Source organism: Salmo salar, chromosome ssa01 (genome assembly GCF_905237065.1).
Source record: "Salmo salar chromosome ssa01, Ssal_v3.1, whole genome shotgun sequence".
In the NCBI taxonomy this organism is placed as follows: Eukaryota; Metazoa; Chordata; class Actinopteri; order Salmoniformes; family Salmonidae; genus Salmo; species Salmo salar.
Genome location: NC_059442.1, coordinates 130,004,298 through 130,028,180, shown reverse-complemented (window position 1 = coordinate 130,028,180; position 23,883 = coordinate 130,004,298). Strand labels below are relative to the sequence as shown.

General features: G+C 43.7%; 3 protein-coding genes across 4 annotated transcripts in view; all 3 read right to left on the bottom strand.

The window, feature by feature from the left end:
• The window catches only part of LOC106562596 (rabphilin-3A), a 64,578-nt gene extending 57,673 nt beyond the window's left edge, over positions 1-6,905 (bottom strand). Inside the window, exon 1 of one of the 2 annotated variants that reach the window (XM_014127554.2) lies at positions 6,103-6,905. The gene's annotated coding sequence lies outside the window, so the exon portion shown is untranslated. The remainder of the gene's footprint in view (positions 1-6,102) is intronic. The other variant, XM_014127546.2, reaches the window with a different exon arrangement.
• A 480-nt stretch (positions 6,906-7,385) lies between these two features.
• On the bottom strand, positions 7,386-11,918 carry LOC106562623 (cytochrome P450 2D15). The gene is made up of 9 exons (XM_014127585.2): positions 10,983-11,918; positions 10,677-10,839; positions 10,335-10,487; positions 10,019-10,179; positions 9,649-9,822; positions 9,359-9,497; positions 8,912-9,099; positions 8,287-8,428; positions 7,386-7,854 (listed from the first exon to the last, which is right to left on the bottom strand). The coding sequence occupies exons 1-9, from the start codon at positions 11,145-11,147 to the stop codon at positions 7,661-7,663; spliced, it is 1,479 nt and encodes a 492-aa protein (XP_013983060.2). The 5' UTR covers positions 11,148-11,918; the 3' UTR covers positions 7,386-7,660.
• A 40-nt stretch (positions 11,919-11,958) lies between these two features.
• LOC106562610 (tyrosine-protein phosphatase non-receptor type 11) lies at positions 11,959-23,868 on the bottom strand. The gene is made up of 16 exons (XM_014127564.2): positions 23,582-23,868; positions 22,534-22,656; positions 22,102-22,296; positions 21,780-21,972; positions 19,781-19,900; positions 19,517-19,630; positions 19,287-19,383; positions 19,050-19,147; positions 17,326-17,484; positions 17,030-17,161; positions 16,775-16,929; positions 16,627-16,694; positions 16,355-16,506; positions 16,143-16,267; positions 15,330-15,423; positions 11,959-15,236 (listed from the first exon to the last, which is right to left on the bottom strand). Exons 1-15 carry the CDS (start codon positions 23,593-23,595, stop codon positions 15,360-15,362), a joined length of 1,809 nt encoding a protein of 602 aa, XP_013983039.1. The 5' UTR covers positions 23,596-23,868; the 3' UTR covers positions 11,959-15,236; positions 15,330-15,359.
• Positions 23,869-23,883: the final 15 nt, after the last annotated feature.

Below are 23,883 nucleotides of genomic sequence, written 5' to 3'. Positions count from 1 at the left end.
GGTTCATTCTGATCAACCTACTGTAGCAATTACGACACACCCCTCACTATTGTCATTGATTGTACGAATTGCACTGTTTGTCTACATAAACTGGTTCAAGCATTCATAACATTACCCTGAAGAAGGCACAGTGATGCCATAACGTTGGTGTTTTTTTACCCAATAAATTACTGCTTATATATATATATATATATATATATATATATATATATAGTGTGCGACTCTCTCTGTTTTTATAGCTTACAGTTTGTTTTCCGTTAGTCAGCACCTCCACATTAAATAATTTTCTCTAGGTGTGCGCCAGCTCATGCTTTTTATTGGACTGATCATGTCAACATCATACTTTCAAAATCTTAGCCAGTAGTCATCATCATGAATGAGGTCGACAATCTACTGGCAAATCCTTTTCAATCCTTGTAATATGAAGACAAATTAAAGATAAAAAGTATCGGTGCTCATCGGCCATTGGACATAAACATTACACAACAAGTTGCAAATCGCAAATTCAGCAATGAGTGGTTTGGAAGGAATCAATGGCTAACTGCAAGCATTGCAAATTAATCACTAGCCTGCTATTCAGTGGAGAGGCTGTGTGTTCCAAGTCTGGGTTTAACTTCTTAGGGCTTGGCCCCTTTTTTCTCCACTTCCTGCCTGAATGACGTGGCCAAAGTAAACTGCCTGTAGCTCAGGCCCTGAAGCCAGGATATGCATATAATTGGTACCATTGGAAAGAAGATTTGTTTTTGAGAGAGACCATCCTCTTAGAAATGCAAGAGAAACGTCATATTGAAAACTCCCTGGATGCAATTCCTATGGCTTCCATGGGGCGTCTGCAGTCTATGTTCAAGGTTACAGGCTTGTAACTTCAAAATTGAATAAGAAATAACAGTTTTAGTAGAAAGACAAAGTCTTGGAAATTCGTGTTTGCGCACGCCATGAAGACATTACGCACCTGCTAAAATCGGTTTCCTATTAAACATACTTCTTTCCGAAATAAATATTATAGTTTGATAACATTTTAGGGTATCTGAGAAGTAAATAGAAACATATTTTGACTTGTTGAAACAAGGTTTAGGGGTAGATTTTCAGATTCCTTTCTCTGCAAGTTGAACGAGTGGATTACTCAAATCGATTGTGCCAACTAAACAGACTTTTTGGGATATAAAGAAGGATTTTATCTAACAAAACGACACTACATGTTATAACTGGGATCCATAGGATGACACATCAGAGGAAGATTTTCAAAAAGTAAGTGAATATTTAATTGTTATATGTGAATGTATGAAACCTGTGCGGTGGAAAAATATTTTGATGTGGGGCGCCATCCTCAAACAATCGCATGGCATGGTTTCGCTGTAATAGCTACTGTAAATCGGACAGTGCAGTTTGATTAACAAGAATTGAAGCTTTCAGCCGATATAAGACACTTTTATGTACCTAAATGTGTAAAATCCATAATATTTATGATTATTTATTTGATTTGCGCGCCCTCCAGTTTTACCGGAAGTTGTCCTGCTAGCGGGACACCTATCCTTATTAAGGGTCTCTTTTCCAAGCTTAAAAGGATAAACATTCACATGCAACACCATGGGCCAGAAAAGGTTGAATACACTGGCCATGCTGTCAATCCAGAATGACTTCTGACGCATTCAAAACAACTGGAAACTTGGAACTGGGAAATCTCAGACTTCAGTGAGTTCAAGACAACTGGAACTCTGAAAATATCAAGCTCCGACTGGGAAAATACATTTTGAACGCTCATCCAACTCAGAATTCCAAGTCGGGAACTCTGGCCTCTTTCTAGAGCTCCGACCTAAAGACCACTGACGTCATGATTCGACCTTGTTTTTTTTTCCAGAGTTCCCAGTTGTCTTGAAAGCACCGTAAATCCAGAGAATGCCAGACTTTGATGACAATGTTTGATGACAAAATTTGCCCACAAGAAGGACCACCGCGCCACCTTCCTGTTTAAGTGAGCGCAGCACAACAAGGTGAGCCCAAAAATGTAGTGTGTACAGCTACATAAATGATGTAATATGCCAGGGAGATATGTATACTGTACCTAAGAAAGTAATACTAAGTGTATGTTGTGTAGTAAGCTGTTAGTAGCCCATGTGCCTCACCCTAATAATTTGGTCCCTTTCCCCATCATAACTTAGCCTACTGTTCTGACTTGGTGGCGCAAATGTAGCCTATAACCAGTTTTAGAGAAATGTAATCATTGAATATTGTAATAGCTTTCATTGTCTGCTTATATCGGGAGCCAAAGACGTGGATGTCGATTAAAGCAGCCCCCCGTATCTCTCTGATTCAGAGGGGTTGAGTTAAATGTGGAAGACACATTTCAGTTGAATGCATTCAGTTGTACAACTGACTACGGTTCTAACTTGGTGTACAGGGAGAATACTGTAAGAATGGCCCATGTTCTGAATTCTCACGCTGTACATTTCAAAAGTGCTGAACAAATAGTTATATTGACTACGTCCATCTTAGCTTGCTCATTATTGTCTTAATCGAAATGACGGATTGCTTCTTTTCCGCTCATCGTTCCCTTATGCCATAGTTTGTACATCTCAATTGTCAGTAGAAACCACATTCGTTTAAGCAAGTCAGCCACATCAGCTATGTTTTTTTAAAAAGCAGTAAATGAGGCTGAATGAACTGTTTCGCTGCCAGACAAGGCTCTGCTGATAGCCAGGTGTACCAGTGGTAAGGATTCACTCCATGGTGCTGAATAGAAACCTCTGCTGTTGGGACAGCTTTATGTAGGCCCTAACAGTTGCTAGGACCTAAGAGTTTGTGGGCACCGTTTGTCACTGTTATAGTGCAATTAATGTAATGTTTAGTGTTGTGTAGTGGCTTTGCTGGCATGCATCTAAAAACATTTTTTGTTTGTTTGCCGCACCAAGATATACATGCTAAAATCGCCACTGGCAACCCTACTCATGGGATCAAAAGTCCTGCACATTCCTGCATACCAAGTAGCTCTCCAGGAGGAGAGTTAGTCACCTTTGAAGGGTACTTCTCAGAACCAGTAGGGTACCTCTCTGTAAGAAATGGTGTGTCCAATACTGGGAATAATGTGCCAAAAATTTTCTCATTTGTTGCTCTATTTCTATCCAGCTCATGGACGTGTGTAGTTCTATCCTCTCTTTCAGATACGGCTGTGTGGCCATGCAGCGTCAACATTCAGCTCAGGTCTCAGGTTCAGAATGGATCTATAGTTATAGTCACACATTCATTTTCCCAGCCAGGGGACGACTGTCACAAAACATATTAACACTATGGTACTCAGAGGAAATGGACACGCCTTAATATTCACTAAGGATATGCAACCGCCTGATTCAGCATCTAACACACCCTACTGCTTCCACATACGCACAACACCACCACCCTTCACGGCTATACACTCTCCAAACATACTCATGGTGCATTGCTAATTAAATCACCTCTGGTCACACTTTGTTGTGCCGGAGAATATCTGTTTTTCAAACCCTGTCATGAGAGAGAGCAGCCAGGGAAGCAGTGGACGACAATCGCTTTCCCTGCAGATTTAGGGCAGGAAGTCAATTACTGTAGGTTCCAACTGTGCCAAACTGACGAAAATACATTCCAACATCCTGGATGAAATGAGGTGGAAAATTCTCATTGAAAGCAATGGGAAACTGTCCAACTCATGAATGTGAGTTGATTGGTTAAATGGATTAGGTTGGAATTGAGTTCACCACAACCCTGACCTCCATTTATCATCATGGAGAGTCCATAATGTATGAAACGAATAAGCAATGGCAGCAGGCTATCCTTTCCCATTCTTTTCTACATAGGTAGGTAGTGGTTGTGTGTGTGTGTGTGTGTGTGTGTGTGTGTGTGTGTGTGTGTGTGTGTGTGTGTGTGTGTGTGTGTGTGTGTGCGCCCAAGAAATATTATTATCTTCCAGGTACCGGAAAGTCCCCGCAAGGATAGTAAAACAAAGAAAATTCTCCCTGGTGAAGGCCATTTTAAGTTTAGGGTTAGGTTTAGGGTTACAATTAGGGTTAGCGGTTAGGTTTAGGGTAAGGGTTAGTAGTTATAGTAGTAGTAAAAGTATTAGTAATAGTATTAGTAGTGCTAGTAGTAGTAGTAGTGCTAGTAGTAATAGTAGTAGTAATAGTAGCAGTAGTACTAGTAGTAGTAGTACTAGTAGTAGTAATAGTAGCAGTAGTACTAGTAGTAGTAATAGTAGTAGTAATAATCATAGTAATAGTAGTAGTACTAGAAGTAGTAATTGTAGCAATAGTAGCAGTAGTAGTTGTAGTAGTAATAGTAGCAATAGAAGTAGTACTAGTAGTAGTACTAGTAGCAATAGTAGTAGTAGTAGTAATAATAATAGTAATAGTAGTAGTAGCAGTAGCAGCCTGCTACTGCACTGCAGTAGTAACGGAGTAACGACTGATAGCATGTTTGGCATTACAACATGGCTGAGTACTCCATCCTTCCCAGCTCATCATCATCTCCAGCTGGAGAGTATACAGACAGTGCAGTGCTATACAGACAGTGCCAAACCAGGCTCCAACATCATGCTCTCATAAACAACTACAGCAGCCATCTACATCCGTCTCTCACCATCTTAATTATTTTCTAGGGTGATAAATGTCCACGGCAGATTGTAATTAAGTCCAGCAGCACTGTCTTATCTTACCATTGTAAAACTAGGACAAACTCCCTATTGCTCTTTCTACTGCGGAGTAATGGATCACTTTGAGTGCTTTTCCAGGAGCGCTACTGTATATTGCAGGCTGCAGCAGTGCCAATACAGGAACACTATATTATAGCCAAGAGTCCAACTACAAAAAGACAATGGGAAAGATTGAAGACTTTCTGACAATATATATCATGCCTGACGCCATTCTATACACTTGAACTTGCTGTTTTAGTAGATGACCCCAGGGGATCAATCTGCACTGTATCACTTTTAAATCTGTCTACTAAGAGGGTAAAACCCCCAACCTGGTGAATATTTCCCCTGACTTCAGCAGCAGTGGGGGTTTGGAGTGAGTGATGTAAGCACTGTCAGTTTCAGCACCTCAGTCAGCGCCTAACTCTCCATCCCACACACACACACACACACACACACACACACACGGTCAATAATACCTATCACAGGGGATTGTAGACCATGGGAAAATAAGAGCTGATCAATATACTGCAGCTAGAGCATGTTCTATAGGGAATCACAACCTGACCTTTGACCTCTTCACACTCATGCATGCAGGCAAGCACATGCCTTGTAGCATGAAAAAAATGTTATTCTTTGACTTGCTTCTCTCCTCTTTCACATTGTTCTTTATCTTGACCTTTCTCTGCTGCCAGTATGTGTTATAGTTAGCAACTGAAGGCTCCCTCACCTCATTTACAGACTGGCTAGTTCGGAGTAAGTGTGCGTGTGAGACAGGTCTGAAACAGTGGCTGTCGGTGCAATGGAGAGTAACGGGGAGAGACTCCACACTATCTGTCCTGACTGTCTGTTTCTGCTGTAGCTGACTTGACATCGTCTTGCTTTTTCTATCGGTGCACTTGCAGCTTGACACGTCAAATGTAAATGAGTCCATAGTGAAGGAAGGGGGAGAATATGGCCTGAAGAGATCATGGCAAGGAAAGCTTTTGTTTAGCATATTGCCCCTTAAGAACCTTGTTCCGCACTCTTCTATCCCCAGAAGGTATTAAGTCCAAGTCTTTTTGTGTCAATATACCCACAAGAGGCTGGAGACTGAGGTTACAGAGACATCAACCTCTCCTGTCATTTCAGTATGCAGCCCTTTGTGGATCTCACTGTAATAAATGATGTCCTGCAGTGGTGACACAGAGTGGGGCATTAAATTACTGGAAAGGGAGGAATAGAATGAATAGAAGTCATTTTCTATGTTCACATAAGTCAACCTTTTTTTTTCCCTCTAATATGTCCACAAGATGTATAATTTTCTCAGACATGGCACATCCTGAATGATGGATTCTTGCAATCCATATAGGTCAATTCATTCTTGTCGAGTCCTAATCTATCGTCATCTTTTTTCCCCCAATCAACCACATACTGACACACAATCAAAATGCTCTCACTTCTCTTACCTGACACTTCTCCAACAGTTCTTTTAAATGTTTTTCTTCCTCCTACAGAGATTGGAGATGTAAGAGAAATAGAGATGGAGAGAGAAACATCAAATAAAGCGTCCTGCCTCTGTGCGACTGTCACAATTTCTATAGGAGCGCTCTTTCCACAACAGTCCACAAACACTCCCTCCACTCGCACGCGACCGAGTAGTCCGACCTCCTCATTTAAAGCCACGAGCCCTGAACCCCGCCCCCTCACACTCAGTCGCGCGCTGAACGGATAAACGGGGGGGATGAAGGCAGCTACGGTACCCACAGGAGGGAAACCCCTCCCACACAGGAGATGAAGGTTCTTCTGTGAGGAGTGGAGGAGCTCCCTATGATGATGGTGATGAAGATGCACTGTAGTGTTCACTAAATGTATACCCCTGGATTTTGTATGCCTTTTTTTCTTTTGATAATAAATGGTGCTATGTGTTGTTGATGATGATGATGATGAGGATTATGACACATCCTTGTCATCATTGCCGTACCCTAATGATAATCCCTTGATTAACCTATCAGGTGAATCTCTAATGATAATCCCTTGTTTAACCTATCAGGTTAACTGTGCATGCACAGGTGTTTTATCCACCATACCATATGAGGCAGCTTCTTCCTATTTACTAGCCTTCTATTTATAGTCCTATTCGTTATTTCCCTCTGAGCAACTCAGCTGCAAGCATTATTCTGTTCCATACAATCTGAATACAATAGTCCACAATTCAAACGCAAGGTCCTATTCCAGAATGTTCTAATTCATTAGAATAGAGATTAGAATATGAGGGAGAGGAAATATTCCAACTGACCCTCCTGGCCCCCTGCTGAGGTTACTCATTCACTGATTCTGTCTTAATAAAGAGTGTCCTTGCTACAGGGTTTGTTTGTGTGTGTGTGGGTGTGTGATTCAGTGATCTCACTGTAGCCCTCTTGAGGTTGTTCTTGGCCATGACAGAGGAGAGACTAGGTCTTGCAGTGGACTAGGTTCTGCAGTGCTACAGCATTCTCTCTCTCGCCACGGTACATTGGCCGCCTAATTGACCGGGCATTGCCCCCTTGAAAAGCCTATATGAAACTCACGCCTGCCCCCCAACACACGCAAAAGGCTATATAACGTATTACTCTTTTTAAAGTCCGCTGATTCAGGAGAGCTGCGCCAGCATTTAAATGAGGTACAGAACAAACCTGAGACAGCTTTACAGGGCTAAATGATGCATGGCAGTGGATCACATGCCATTTGCTATAAAAACATGACTTAAACATGAACCAAACAGATTTTATGATGGAATAGCTGTCAAATACAAAAAAATATCACAATGCTTCACTCCATTTTTAAACCTAACCCGGACGGCACTGGGCCAATTGTGCGCCGCCCTATGGGACTCCCAATCACGGCCGGTTGTGATGCAGCCTGGAATTGAACCAGGGTCAGAAGTGACACCTCTAGCACTGAGATGCAGTGCCTTAGGGAGCCCCTCCATACTCCATAATGGTATTGGGACATATTTAAAAGTAACACTGGCTCCAACTGGTTCCATCAGGCTCCCTGGTTTCCTCTCAGTCTGACTGATACCCTGTAGGGTTTGGGTGACTGGATCCCCCCAAACACAGGTGAAAGGTCAGGGTTCCCAGCATCCTCTGGCCACAGGAAGTGGAATCGCTGCAGCAGAGTGACCAGGATGAGGAAGAGTTCCATACGTGCCAGCAGCTCCCCGAGACACACACGAGGACCTGACACACACACACACACACCACATTATCAGTAACATCATGACAGAGTACAGAATCTCACTGGCCTAACTACCAATTTCACTGTTTCTGTTCTCTTTGTCTCTGATTGTTTGCTTATTAAAACTGTCTAATTGGCCAGCAGGGGCTGAAGCATGACTTGTCACGTTTACATAACTAACAACAGCAGTTATATAAATCCAGAACGAAACACTAGTTACATAAACAGCCCAGGATTTACATAATAAACCTCAGACACCTGTAGATCCACTGAGCAGCTCCGTTTCTCTCTAGAGAATAAGATGACAGTATTCTTGTCTATAATCTTAGGCTGCATCTCGATAGTCTCTCCCAGTCCCCTCTCATTCATCTGCACTGATATGATTGATAGAACTGGCGGCCATGTTGTCAGAAGCTATTTATTATCAGTTTTACCTGCCGAGAACACCAAAAAGGCTTCTGGTTTCACAAACTGCCCGTCATCATTCAGGAAGTGGGCAGGGTTAAAGTCATTTGGACGCTCCCATTGGCTGCTCTCGAAGAGCACAGAGGTGAGGTTGGTGATAACCAGAGTCCCCTTTGCCAGAGAGCGAGGGAAAAACAGAGAGAGAGGAGGGAGAGAGGGATGGGAAGGAGAGTGAGAGGGGGAGGGAGGGAGAGAGAGAGAGGGGAGAGTGAAGGGGGGCAGAGGGATGGAGAGAAATAAAATGATAAGGGGAAGACAGGCAGAAAGACAGGTAGTAGGAGACAGAGGTGGGCAGGGAGCAAGAGAGAGAAAAACACCAAGAGATGGGGAGAGGCCAATAACAGCTGAAGGATAATGCCAAATTCATGACCATACATGTTGAATGCTGAAGGTCAATGCATTTGTGTGTGTGTGTGTGCGTGTGTGTGTGTGTGTGCACTCGTGTGTGTGTGTGTGCTTGTGTGTGAATGTCACTTATCACCTTGGGTATGTTATAGCCCACAAGCCTTGTTCCCCAAAGGGCCAACATTGACCAGATCTGTCCCTTGTGTGTGTGAGTGTGAGTGTAATTTAAAAGGTTATCTGTGTGTGTACCTCTGGTATGTCATAGCCCATGAGCTTGGTGGGTCTGATGGTAGCATGAAACACCCCTAGCGGTGCGATGTTGGCTAGACGCTGGGTCTCATGGATAGTGGCCATCACATAGGGCATCCTGTGTCTGTCCTCAAACGACACTCTCTCCTTCCCCCCCAGAACGCCGTCTATCTCTGTCTGACATTGGGCTGGGGAGTGAGGGATGGAGTCAAAGAGAGAGAAGACAAAGGGAGAGAAATTAATACTTTTTGTTAGTCTCCGTTGGGACCGACTGACTGTCTTAAGCTAATGCGTGTCCTGGCCTGTGCCAGACAGCTCATGTAGGAACAGTTTGCAGTGATAACATGACGTAGCCAATGAGTATCAAACCCAGGGCCACCTGAGTGACAATGAGACTGACTTTAGCCCACTGAGCTAAAGCCAGGGTGTGTGTGTGCATCCACTCACCCTGTATGTGTGTGTGTGTAGCTAGGTAGAGCAGCGCCGTGAGTATGGAATTGGAGCTAGTGTCAGTCCCAGCAAAATGGAGGTCCAGTAGTAACATCACCAACCTCTCCTCTTCCAGCACACACCCCTCTGGACCTCTCTGGAGAACATGTGATAGATCTGTTCTAACTTAATGTAATGACAGTGGTATAAACACATTCAGTCATTTAACACTAAAGACAGGAACACACACACACACACACACACACACACACACACACACACACACACACACACACACACACACACACCTTGTCCATCTCATCCAGATAGCAGTCTACGACGTCTCGTGGCTCTCCGGGTGCACGTGTGTGTTTGTGCTGCTCCACTATTTCCACGGTGTGTTTCTTCAGAGCTCTGTAGTTGTCAAACACTCTCCGGAAGGGGAGGGGCAGCCGCCGCAGCAGTGGGAAGGTGTCATAGACCTACATAGAGAATGGCACATAAAGGCCTAATGAATGACTACATAAGTGTCCATAGAGCTAAATAAAGAATAGAATTCCCCAAATATCTACTTCAGGTGAAAACATTAAAGACGTTGGATCTGAGAAATGTTGGGCGCAACAACTGTGACCTTTTTATGCTGCAATAGAGGTTAAATGGAGTGTATTTGTAACTCACAGCAGCCCAGGGTCCGTTAGCAATCTGAGCGTTCTCCTTGAAGCTGTTGATGACGAAGGAGAGGACTGGGTCCTGGTAGTCATAGCGATGACCAAACAGGACCGAGCAGATGATGTTGGATGCAGCGCTGTGGACCAGAGTCACAGGGTCCAAGGATTTACCTGACAAATAACACACTGTTGCTATGAAGAAGTTTGTTTCCAACACATTTGGCAGTAATTCAAGTTCTTCTAAAAACCTCTACAAATAAGTTAACATTGAGTATCCAGTTCAATTCAACAACACCTTTTTTGATCCTCAATGAAGGGTTAGATACCTGCATTCTCTCCTAGCCGAGTGCAGACATGATCCGTCTCCTCCAGGATCCTCTCCTCCATGGATCTCTTCCCCAGACCAAAGTTCTTCATGGTGGTCAGAGCAAAGCGCCGGTGCTCCTTCCACACCGCCCCGTAGTTACCCATGATCAGACCTGTGGTGGTGAAACACTGAGTTAATCTTCTGAGCCACAATATACCTCTAATCTCTAGAAACCTCTATTAAAACATGGTTCGGTAGAGCTAAATCATTGCAATACACTGCCATGTAATACGTGGTATAATGTAATAGGACAGCAGTATAAAATGCTATGATATCTTGTTGCAGGGCTAACACATATCACCTTTATCCTCTGTAACGTGGTTGATCATCATGCCCTGTGGTCGTCCAGCGAAGTCCACGGATTTAGTCACCAGTGCCTCCCGTACCGCCTGTAGACCATGGAGCACCACGGCAGGCCTCCAGCCCAGGAAGAGGCTGTACACCTCACCATACTCTCCGGACAGCTAGAAAACAATACAGTAGACTGTTAGCTCGCTTAGCTAAAGCCTACATGTTTGTTCATGGCCTACTTCACCTTTGAAAACCCCAAAATATGAAGAAAATAAAAACCTTGCAACTTTCTCGAGTGCTCGTTCCGTTTACTTACCTTATCCAAGCCAGCCATAGGATTCTTCATGCTCAGCTGCAGAACGTTCCCAAATATGGGAACAGGCGGTGGTCCCGGTGGGAAGTTCCTGGGCCTCTGAGGCCTCAGCACAACCAGCAGCAGGAGACAGGATCCAACACAGAGCAGAAACAACGTCCCCACCATTTTAGGAATCTGTGTTACTGAGGGTACAACACACTGCTGACCTCAGACTGGGAGGACGGAAAGAAGGATTGGCCAGAGATTATGGCATAACAGAGACCAAGACTTAGGCTACACATCACATGGGAGAGAGGCAACTATTCCCATTCCGTTGCACCCAGTTACACTTGGGAGTTTCCTTGGAATACTCCAGTGTTGATATACTTATGACCACACAGTCAACACAGTTCTTTTACCTTTAGAGTGGGAGAAGGTTATCCCCACTAAGAACAGGTCCGAGGTCAGATGTCTTGTTTAAATCCTTTGTCGTTAACGTTACTATTGAAGTGAGCAACAACGGATACAAAGGCATTTCTTAGGGGCTCGCTCGCGTGCAGGCACGGACACACAGTCCTGGAAACTGGGCACGCCACAAGATAAATGGTTGCTCAACAGTGCTGGCAGGCTTCCACAGCTGAATGTAAGAGCTACTGTGCTGTACTCAGCAGCTCTGAGGAAATAATTAGCGGGAAGTGCTATTTTATCATTAAAAGCCAACATGCTTTAGCATCAAGGTGCTGTTTCTTTAATGAATGCACCTTGGTCAGACCTCTGATGCTGGCACTACACCGCCACTTAGCTGGGGGCTTCATCAACTTAGCTGCATGGTTCTGTAAGAATGCGCTCAAACTGAAAATGACATCCTTGAAAATGCATAAGGGACGCTTGACGGCTTTAGCTCTTTAAATCAGTGTGTGTAACTGACTGACTGTGCAGTGTGACGTCTTTCTATTCATCGGAGTGCCAATAACAACAGGAGGGAAACGTTTTGAGGCATGAGCATTGCCGTTTATTATCGTTATCAAGGAAGTTACCCAGGTTACCTGCAATGAAATACAATACGATAAACCTCTTAAGCTTTGTGAGAAAGCTCCAACTCCACGACACAGGGTAGAGAGCTATTAGAATACACAGACAGTTTATCTTATTGGCAATTAGATATGTTTAGTAAGTACATTCTCCTCTACAAGATATTCATGTACAATATACAAGTTAAAAAATATAGTTTGTTTCGTTTGTTTGCATTGAGTTCAACATTTTTCCTTTTTGTTGTTGTATGCTGTCAGGGTTGACAGGAGTTCACATTAAAAAGTGTTTTCAGGTTGTTAAGTATGGAGGTGAGACTGAAGAGCACTGGTTTCTCAGAGTATAACCAACACATGTAATGCACATGCATAGGGAGGCACGTCTATGCATGTAAACGCTTTACGGGACAGAAACAAACAGGAAACAAGAGAAAAAGCCATTTCATCGTGATCAGAGAAAAACAGAATCCAGAAGAGATGACCAGGCATCGAGGAGCAGGCAGCTGAAACACCAGTATTCTCTGGACACGCACCCTCTCTCGCGCACACACCCTTTCTCACACACCCTCTTTCTACACACACACACACACACACACACACACACACACACACACACACACACACACACACACACCACGATACACAAAAACACCAGAAGCACACCACAGACTAGTGTTCGACAAACACACACCCTACAGTACAATGAATGGGCTCACTACACACAGCACAGTGGATACTAAGGATCCCCGAACTCAATCAAAGGAGAGAAACAAACTAACCATTCAGAAGAACAACTCCTCCCCAGAATAGGATGAAGTTGCCCTTAGACACTGATCTAGTCAGTTAAATAGGTTTCCCCTGAATGGTCAAGCTTAGGTCTTGGGGCGGCAAAGCTGATCCTAGATCAGTGCTTAGGGGTAACTTGTACCTGGAGCCCCAGAGAGGCTGAGAAAAGGAACGTTCTAGACCTCCCTCATCGCCAAGACAGAAAACTTACACAGATCAATCCAATATATTTTTTTAAACACAACGAGGGGGAGTGAACAAGTGCACACTTTAGGGAAAAGGGGGAGGAATGAGAACATAACCCTGGACATACAATAGATCACAATGACTTCCTCCTCCTCAACCCTCCCTGCATTACCCAAAGGGCTGATCTGAAATGGCACCATATTCCCTATATAGGTTACTACTTCTGGCCTCATAAGGCTCTGGCCATTAACAGTGCACTGCACTATATAGGAAATGAGCTGCAATGTAAAAAAAACCAAAAAACAATAACCTTTAAACAGTAATCAAATGTGTAGAAGGGGAGGCGTGTTGGCGAAAAAGCTAACGTTATGTTACATATTTGAAATGAAATGGGTAGATACTTTATCATGGTAATAATGTACATACAAAACACATTAAATTAATATATCAACCTGGGAACAACCCTTTCCAGAATACTGTAGTCGACAATAAGCACTTAGTTTCATATGGACAACAGATCGAGAAAGTAATGTGGTTTAGTGTGATGCACCTAGCAAAATAATAAACAGAAACTGAAACTGCATGTTCAACCGTGAAACACAAATGTAGAACAAAGGAATTGCAGCTGATTGCAATTTTGTGTGTGTGTGTGTGTGTGTGTGTGTGTGTGAGAGAGAGAGAGTGACCAGGCACTCCTTTTAACCTATCAAGTTAAATCCGGCCAACCAACAGTGGACCTGTAGTTTCCATGACAACCACGACAATGAAAACTAAAATTGCCAGAAATAAAAAATGTGCCGGTATAGCTTCTCGAAACAGAGAAAATTAAGTTAATGTGGTGCTTCAAAAGTACACAATAGGCATTCATCTTTAAAAAGAACACTAAATAAAAAAAACACAAAATGCAATAGTATCATTATGTTTGTTTAAAAAAGAAATAATGTAAAACTTTTTTGGGGCAGCAGCATCTCAGTGGCGATGCATGTTGCTAGGCGGACTGGCATAAACAACAAGTTACCCCAGAAACTCTGAAACAGTTTCCACAGTAACTTTGGAACAGAAGAGCCTGGGAGGAAGCACCCTACCTCTAATCTCGTCCCCCACTGTCGGTGCTGTAGACAACTCCTCTGTTCGTTGTCATAACAGCACTTACGAACAGTATGGGGTGAGGTGACCTCACCTCCAGAAACAACCCTCAGATCCCACATTAGTGCTTAGTGGGAACACAAGGCACCCTGGGAGTTCTAGCCGCCATTTCCACCCAAGGAACAAGGCTTGTGCTGGAGCTGTTACGTTGCTATGTGAATGCGACGTTAAGGACATCGGGTGCGAGTTTGGGAATGGTAACCAAGGGAGACTGAGTATCACTGTGGCAACAACAAAAAACATGTCAACAAAAACATGTAATAAAAATAAACCAAAACAATATGCCTTTAAAAAGACAACAAAAAAATCCTCCCCAACATCCTGAATAGAAATCCACTGGGAAGTTATTTGGACTCTAGTTTGAGGGGGGTGGAGATAAAAAATAAAAAAAAGGACATCACTACAATACCCAGAATTCTTCATTCAGTAACAGAAAACATGATACAAAAAAATTAAAACAATATTACCACTGGAAGTATCCCTTTTTTCTCTGCAAACAGTGTCCCCCCCACACTCTGGTTTAACCGGGGAGAGGGAGACCACTGATTGGCCGAGATGTTGGATGAAACCATTTTGGCACAGGCCTTTTTTCTCAACTCTGAGAAGGGCTCACTCATCTCACTACTTCCCAATAAACAAACGATCTATGCGTTTCTTTCCTTTGGTTAATAAGAAATAAGACAAAAGAAAATTTCATGCTAAAAAGAGAGGGTGGAACAATGACAAACAGAACAGGTAAGCTAGGTTATTCTCCCTCTAGTGAGCTGAGAACAGAGCACTGCTAGAATCAGCCTGGGTCTGGTCTGAGAAGGTCTAAACTCAGGCTGAGGTTAAGTTTAGGGGTTTAGGCTTGTTATTAAGTTCTGTCATTAAGCTCGTTAGGGCTCTCCAGATAATCACAGTGGTTTAGGGGACTAGAGGGCTACTGTTCCTGGAGAGAGAGGGGTGGACGAGGATAAGGAGCAGAGGAGGAGGAAGGGAACAAAAACCCCTCCGTTAGTCTCGGTTCTCGCAGACCTCTCTCAGATTTTAGTTTTTCGTTATTTTACGTTTTCTTCTTTTCCGTGTAGTCATCGTGATCACGTCTCAGGTGTTCAGGTGCAGCTGGCAACAAAAATTTAACAGATTCCTGAGAAGGACAGAGGGAGAGAGAGAATTCCGGTCGTTTATAACAAACAAAAAAGTAACAACCGCAAACTCAAGACACAGTTCCTGTATTTACCTGGGACAGTGTGGGGGTCAAAGGTGAATCTCATCTGTAGCTCTTCTGCATCAGACCGACGTTCTCATAAACTCTAGAGCTGTCCTCCCTCATCCTATACACACACACACGCAGGGAAAGAAAAGAGAAAACACACATATAAACCACAGACAGAGAAACGCATCAGTAAAAGTATTTCTCAACTGAAACTGACTAGCTAAGTGTTAGTTTGAGTATAGTAGTTGGTACTTTAAAGTACTACTCAAGTAGTGTTTTGGGGAATCTGTACTTTACTAGTCATATTTGACAACTTTTACTTCACTACATTCCCAAAGAAAATAAAATGTACATTTTACTCCATACATTTTCCCTGACACCCCAAAAGTACTCTAAACATTTTGAATTCTTAGCAGGACAGGAAAATGGTCCAATTCTCCTATCAAGAGAACATCCCTGGTCATCCCTACTGCGTCTGATCTGGCGGAATCACTAAACACACATGCTTCATTTGTAAATGATGTCCGAGTGTTGGACTGTGCCCCTGGCTATCTGTAAATAAATACAAATTATAACTTGTTTCCTCTGGTTTGCTTAATATAAGGAATGAGAGAATTTATAGTTTTACTTTTGATACTTAAGTATATTTTAGAAATTACATTTACATTTAATACTTAAGTATATTTAAAAGGTTATTACTTTGACTTTTACACAAGTAGTATTTTAGGGTGACTTTCATTTTTACTTGAGTCATTTTCTAATAAGGTATCTTTACTTTTACTCAAGTATGACAATTGTGTACTTTTTCCCCACAACTGGTTGTGGGTAGGTACTCACTCTGTGCAGTTGGGGGTGGGGCTGGGGGTGCAGGGAGGCAGAGGGCTCTGCAGCTGGTCTCCCCCCGTCAGGTCAGACAGAGAATACTTAATGTTGGTGTACTCCCTCCCTTTTATCTTACTCTTCTGTTAAAGACAGACGGAAAGGAGAAGGTTAGAGAAATACTTCTACAACCACTCATACTGACAAAACACACACAGACATACACATACCTGTTCCTCCTCTATGCGTCTCTGCAGTGTCTCTATGTAGTGCTGGACAGCCATGTAGATGAACCTGTACTGGGCCTCGGTCTGAACCATCCCAGACCGCTGGGAACGAACCATCTGGATGCTCTTAGGAACGTCTATGTCACAGTCCACTCCTAGAGTCACAGAAGAGGTTATACAGCAGACACAGACACCCATGGTGTCTGAACGAAGCGGAAGCTTTCTTTATGGAGACCATCTCATCAAGCACAAATAGATGATGCATTTGCACTCACCTTTTTCCCTGATGACGTCAATGAGGATGTCAATCACTATGAACGTTCCTGTCCGCCCGATACCAGCACTGGAGAGAGAGAGAATTAGATGGCAACAATACACACAACTGTCTCGCATGTGTGTGTGTGTGTATGTGCTCGTGTGTACCTGCAGTGCACCACTATGGGTCCAGCCTCTAGAATGCTCTCCTGTTTGAGGTTGACCTCCTCTAGGAAGTCCAGAACGCCACCGGGGTCTGTAGGGACACCATGGTCCGGCCACGCTCTGAAATGGTACTGCCACACTGTCCGCTCTGTGTTACCCTGGAACACACACACACATTTTTAAGTATCACGCATGCTCACACACAGTCAACACACACCCGTACGGTGCACTTCCAAAAACACAGTCCTCTCCTCTCACCTGTCCGACCTTGGACAGTTTGAGCTCTCGCAGGATGTAGTCGTGAGCGGACGTCTCTTTGACGTTGCGGACACGCATGATTCCATACTCCTTCAGAGCTGACACGTCTGGCCAGTACTTCACACACTTACTCTGCAGGGAGATAACACACAAACGGCGACCAAATCAAACACACAAATAGAAACCGGACGTCTATTCACTTCCAATACTCCTGCTCCAAAACCTCTGATAAACCTACGAAGCAGCCCTCCTGGTTTCCAGAGATGCTCGGAATGGAGACCCAGTCAGCCAGTTACCTTTCCCCTCTCCACCTCCTTGGTAGTCATGACGATGACCCGGGAGTTCTCCTGGAACACCATCCTCCAGAAGTCACTGATGGTGTTCTGTAGACAGCCCTGCGTGGCGATGTACGACTTCTTCGGCTTGGTGCTGTTACACTTGGACTCCAACTCCGGCTAGAGAGAGAGAAAGAACAAAGAGTTCTACAGAGACGGGAGCTGTGTTGAATGTAGTGCGGATTGGAACACACCGTGGCAGAGGGAAGCAGACTACGCGCAACGCAAAGTAGCACACATCGGGCAGCTAGCAGTACACGCCACAGTCCACACTTTCAAAAAATATATATTTTTAAAAAACAAGATACAGCACAAACTGATACAGTAAGCTTGCCTAAGCATTTTGTAGAGCTGTCGCATACAGGAAATTGCAGACTGTTTAAAAAAAACAAATCGAGCTGAGTCTAAGTGTATGTAGAGATTACCATGAGGTCATTTACTGTGTCTGACAGGTGTGGGTCCTGAGGATAAAGTGAGTTTACCATGATTGAGGACGTCAAACGTTCCGCCTGCTGCACAGACACTATAGAAGCTTTCGTCTAGAGCGTTCAGTTAAATTGTGTTTAAGAGCATTATAAAACTCTCCAAAATGGTTCAATTAGTGAGAAACAGATGTAATTGTTGCAATAGTTTGTGAGTGGGCAACATATACTATCATCCTAAATTGACATGTTAAATTATTTTTGCCATATCACATTTTCATTATTTTGCCATATAAAAAATTTGACATGGAGCTAATTTCCCTAATGTTGAACGTTTGTGTTACTACCTTACACAAGCTTGCTTTTTTCATTGTGTGGAATTACACATCCTTTTTACCTCAGATTGGTGATGTTAATCTAAAAGTTTATAGTCATCAAGACGATACTAAATCGATTGATTTAAAAACAGATTCACGTCTTTGGTTTGGTGCCGTTGATTTTAATCATACGCGCCTTTCCTTTCGCAAGACTTTGAACACAGTGGTAATTTTCAAACTCAAATGACACAGATAATTGTAATTTGATCTACCTGTGAGGTGATGATTCGTTGAAATAATCCAGTCAAAAAAGTGCTGCGTTTCCCATTTTCATATTGGCCATCTAGTTGATAAAATGGCTCCTACAGGTTCTCATCTATCGAAAGGAATATGTAGTATACCCAAGTTCGTTGTGGTTTGTCTTTTAGAAGAGCGCAAACGGTACATGTCGCCGCGGTTATTGTCCAAGTTCCATTGATTTTAATACAATATCGATGTGAGTGATCAATTTGCGTGCGCTACTGATTACAGTAGAACAAGCTAATCAATTTCAGTCCGAAGTGAAATATTGGTGTGAGAGCAGTTATGTTAATAATTTTGAAAAATACAAGTAATCTGAACACAAGCGTGACACGTGTTTGTCAGGAGTTATTTTTATATGTCTTGGTGTTCAACATATGACTTATTTCAGCATATAGATGATGGATTTCTACATTTAAAACCAGCACTGACACTAGGCTATAAATCACAAATACATGACAATAGGAAACAGCAACAGTATCATTGTCAACTTATGTTTTAGGACTATAAATGGTACTTTAAACATTTTTTCAACATGTTTCTATTTAAATCGGGTAGAAACTACTGAATGAGCCCGAAAATGTGCTAAGATTGATCGATTTTAATGACTTAACTGAAATAGTGAAAATAAGTTTGTCTTGCCTACCATGACGTCCGTTACTACCATGATGAGATTGGCATTGATATAGTCAGAACCAGCCTCAGATCCATCCCCATCGTTCAGCACCACACGACTGTGATCAACTAGAGGAGACAGGGAGGAGAGAGAGACACGATTTGAATCAGACAAACTAATATCCAGGCTATGCATACGACAACAACAGGGTGGTCAGTCAACGGTGATATTTGATAGGGGAGGATGCGTGTGTGTGTGTGTTCTCACAGGGAAGAATGTTCTTGTATCGGTTCTTGTTCTTGTTCTCTGCTCTCTGTCCCTCCTTGCGGCTGTATAGCAGCTTACACTCCTGCTGCTGCAAAGTCTGGGAGGGAGAAAAACAGAGGACATAGAATATATAGCTTAGGATGTATAACTGTATAAAAACTTTCCTGACATGAGAACAATACTATATTAAATATCTATTTTGAAATGCAATGACGCGTGTTTTTTTATACCTCAAACTCTTCCCAGAAGCCCTGTTTGACCTTGTCCGTGGCCTCGGCCAGTTTACTAAGCTCTCTCACTCTACTCTCGATCTCCGCTGCGTTGATACGAGTGGTGTTCAGGGGCTGGGGAAAGAACATACACAAGTTTAGAAACACAAGAAATCAATGGCTCTTATTAATGCTTCTGAAAGACAAAGGGCCTTGGGTGTGATTAGCACATTTATCAAGATCTGGGGAATGAGATCTGACAGCGACAGCAAGCTGAATAAACACCTGTTTGAGTTGCAGCACTGTGCCCAGTGTCTCCACCATGGGGTTCTTCTTATAGTGCTCTACCAGGTCTGTCAGAGAATCAAATTTCTCTCCTCCACCCACGTCATACTTCAGGTCATGCTGAGGAACACAAAACAACAAAACTTACTGGTGATGATCCCATTATGATGATGTTTTACCTAAAGAGATATGTAAATGTTCAAAATAGTCAAATAACCTTTTGTCATTTAGCAGACGCTCTTATCCAGAACGACTTGCAGTTAGTGCATTGATATTAAAATAACTAGATGGGACAACCACATATCTCAGTAATAGTAAGTCCATTTTTCCTCAATAAAGGAAAAATCAGCAAAGCCATCAGCAAAGTCAGTGCTTTTCTGGGGGGGGGGCTGTGGGATTATTTAAAATAATCTTTGAAGAGGTAGGGTTTCAGATGTTTTCAGTAGATGGGCAGGGGCTCTGCTGTCCTAGCTTCAGGGAGAAGCTGATTCCACCATTGCGGTGCCAGGACAGAGAAGAGCTTTGTCCGGGCTGAGCGGGAACGGGTGGGAGGGCCAAGAGACCTGAGGTGGCAGAACGGAGTACTCAGGTTGGGGTGTAAGGTTTGAGCATAGCCTGAAGGTAGGGAGGGGCAGTTACTCTTGCTGTTCCGTAGGCAAGCACCATGGTCTTGTCGTGGATGCGAGCTTCGACTGGAAGCCAGTGGAGTGTGCAGAGGAGCGGGGTGACATGGGAGAACTTAGGAAGGTTGAACACGAGGCAGGCTGCGGCGTTCTGGATAAGTTGCAGGGGTTTGATGGCACAAACAAGGAGCCCAGACAACAGCGAGTTGCAGTAGTCCGGACGGGAGATGACAAGTTCCTGGATTAGGACCTGCACCGCTTCCTGTGTGAGGTAAGGTCGTACTCTACGGATGTTGTAGAGCATGAACCTGCAGGAGCGAGTCACTAGTTTGATGTTTGCAGAGAACGACAGGGTGTTGTCCAGGTTCACGCCAAGGTTTTTTTCACTCTGTGAGGGGGACACCGTGGAGTTGTCAACCGTGATGGAGAGGTCTCGGAGCGGGAATGCCTTCCCCAGGAGGAAGAGGTGCCCCTGTCTCGTCAAGGTTAAGCTTGTGGAGGTGGGATGACATCCAAGCTGAAATATCTGCCAGGCACGCAGAGATGCTTGTCGCCACCTGGGTGTCAGAACGGGGAAGGAGAAAAGTTGTTGAGCAATGATAGGAGAGACCAGGTGAGGATATGATGGAGCCAAGTTACTATGAGAGAACACGTAGCCAGATTAAGCGAGAACAGCTGGTGTAGCAGTGGTCTCTGGGGTGATCCATGTCTCCATCATTTAGGGGCTCCAGAGTGGCACAGCGGTCTAAGGCACTGCATCACTACAGACCCTGGTTTGATCCCGAGCTGTATCACAACCGGCCGTGATCGGGAGCGCCACAGGACGACGCACAATTGGCCCAGCGTCGTCCGGGTTAGGGGAAGGTTTGGCAGAGGGTAGGCCGTCATTGTAAAATAAGAATTTGTTCTTAACTAACTTGCCTAGTTAAATAAAGGTTAAATCAGGGCTAAAAAGTCAAGGGACTGAAGGGCAGTAAAGGTTGAGATGAACTCGCTGGTCGGCAGTTCCAAACGCTGCCGGAGATAACATGTAGTGTATCCGTGGCATACGCCACATCCAAGGCCACATTATTACTGCTTTAGTTCTCAGCTCTCTGTAAACTCAAGGCCAGACAAACAGGTCATACAGTATGCCAGTAATATCCCTTATCCATATTTATGTCAGTATCACAACCTTATGACAACATTCCAGGCCACTTATAGTATCCCAACTTCTGCTCATTGGTATGCGGCACTCATTATGTAACAAATATTGACATTAAACACCATTCACCTCTAAAACCTAATTTACAACTGTCCAAGGACGCGAACACTACTTTGATCGAGGGAGGGAGGGAAGGATTAAAGCACAAAAACAATGAATAATACTACTATACCTGGCAGCGGATCATGACGTGCGTGACTTTAGGCTTGCCGTCGCTGCTGTCTGTCTTGTCGTCGCCGGTACGGACAGACAGAACGAAGTCTCCAGGGTGGCTCTGGCTCTCTCTGACCAGGAAACTACCATTCTTCCCCTTCTCTGTCAGCAGCTTCTCAGCTTCGCGGCCTGACAGGTGACCATGGAACCACCTGGGACACACACACAGAGAGAGAAATACAGTTTATAGAACTCTACTGACGAACTGACACGCAGGCTAGAGCGGTATATACACACACAGACAAACAGGAGACAAACACGCATGTTGTGTCAGTGTTCACCTCTCAGAGGTGGGGTCAGCACAGTTGAGGGGGTATTTGAGCTCGATGACATCTCCATTCTTCTCCTTGAGTTGGCCGTGGTGCTCCATGTAGTACTGAACCAGCTCAGCCAGGGTGGCAAACTTCTCCCCCCCGTACAGGTCATAGTAATCCCCTGTGTTCTGGATCTTAATGTGGGTGACAGCTCCGTTACGTCTGCCCAGGGGAACACAGGAATAATAGAAAGGGAAATATGAACCCCCACCACCCAGGCGATGGTGAAATGTTATCTTCAATTTGCCTAATCATTTATAATACAATATAATGGGGAAAGCATTTTCTTGTTTACTTTGTATGCTTTAGGCGTAACTAAACTAAATAGACTCCTTTTTTTATATATCAGTGTCAACCCAGCCTGCAGTAGCTCTAGTGTCTGGTGCTACAGTAACTCACCTGACAGAGAGGGTGAAGTCTCCAGGGTTGCTCTTGCTGGGTCGGGCCAGGAAGCTCCCGTCCACCCCCCGGGTCAGCAGCAGATTCTCAGCCTCCACCCCCGTGATATTGGGGTGGAACCACCTAAACATCACCACCACCACAGGTAAACTAGCTAGTTAAGTGCATTTGAAGTAATAGGTGACACAGCATAAATTCAAAGAAATGTATCCGGACACAACAGATTTGTGGACTACACCACATCCATGACCAGCTTAAAACATCAAGGTGCCTGTCCTTGTCCTGTCTAGACTTTTATTTGGATTTCATCATAACTCTATTGTAAATGCCAGTGAGTCATCTACCCAGCTGGGTTCAGAGCCCTTGACTTACCCTTGGGGAGATAACAAGCAGTCATAAATCACAGAGTTCACAGGTAGCCTAGCCTAGAGAACATATGTGGCCTGAATATAGCCTGTATTCAGGAATGTCATGGGCACAACAATGTCATTCTGGAGAAAGAAGATATTGATTTGGGGGAGGGTCAATGATGTATGATTAAAGGATGTGAGAATGATCAGGAAATCCTGATTTATCAGGAAAAATTGCATGAGAGAAGTGAGGGATATTAAACATATATTTATTTACAGTCTATAATTATGTTGGGTATCTTTCTGAATAACAAGTCTGTCCTCCAAACTGAACCAGATGCATTGAACCACATATCCTAGGCAGATAGCTTTTAAAAAGAGTTCACATTCAAAAAAGTCGCTTCAATTTCACAGATGCCCATTGTATTGCCCAATAAAGAACTTACTTAGCTAGCTAGCTAACTACTACTACTACTACTACTACTACGCTGACTCCAAAACACCGGCAAGGCACATCCTTGACAAATACGACTTTTATTATTAGGTCGTTAACTGATTATCACATGTATGCATTAAATCACTGGGACAATCTTGTAAGTGTAAACAGTTCTAGGCTAATGCTAGCCGACAGGCTAGTTAGCTAGCTAACTACCATCATCAGATTGTTTTCCATGATCAGTTCTTAAGGTTTACGTTACCTCCGAGATGTCATATTTTTTCAATCCGTATTTCCTCGCGCTGGCGTTAGTTCCTACAACTTGCTGGCTTTTCCAACTATTGTGGTTTTCTTCCGCAGTCTACCCCCAGCGAAAATGCCTCATAAGGTCCAGACCCCGCTCCAAACGGGCACAAAAAATGGACATTGGTTGGAAATTTTTACAACAACAAAAATTACCTAGGCCTCGGCACCGGAGACTTCAGAACGAGTCGACTGTTGAAACGTCACCAGACACGCGACACAACACACATTTTCCGTTTGCGCACGCGCTGTAGGAGGAAT

Coding starts and splice junctions, on each gene's coding strand:
- LOC106562610 (XM_014127564.2), bottom strand. Junction 17,485..19,049: donor TGGTAGTAACGGACGTCATG/GTAGGCAAGACA, acceptor CTCTCTCTCTAG/CCGGAGTTGGAGTCCAAGTG. Junction 17,162..17,325: donor AGGAGGTGGAGAGGGGAAAG/GTAACTGGCTGA, acceptor ATCTCCCTGCAG/AGTAAGTGTGTGAAGTACTG.
- LOC106562623 (XM_014127585.2), bottom strand. CDS start 11,147: ATGGTGGGGACGTTGTTTCTGCTCTGTGTTGGATCCTGTCTCCTGCTG. Junction 9,498..9,648: donor ATCTGGATGAGATGGACAAG/GTGTGTGTGTGT, acceptor CATGTTCTCCAG/AGAGGTCCAGAGGGGTGTGT. Junction 9,100..9,358: donor TACACACACACACATACAGG/GTGAGTGGATGC, acceptor CTCACTCCCCAG/CCCAATGTCAGACAGAGATA.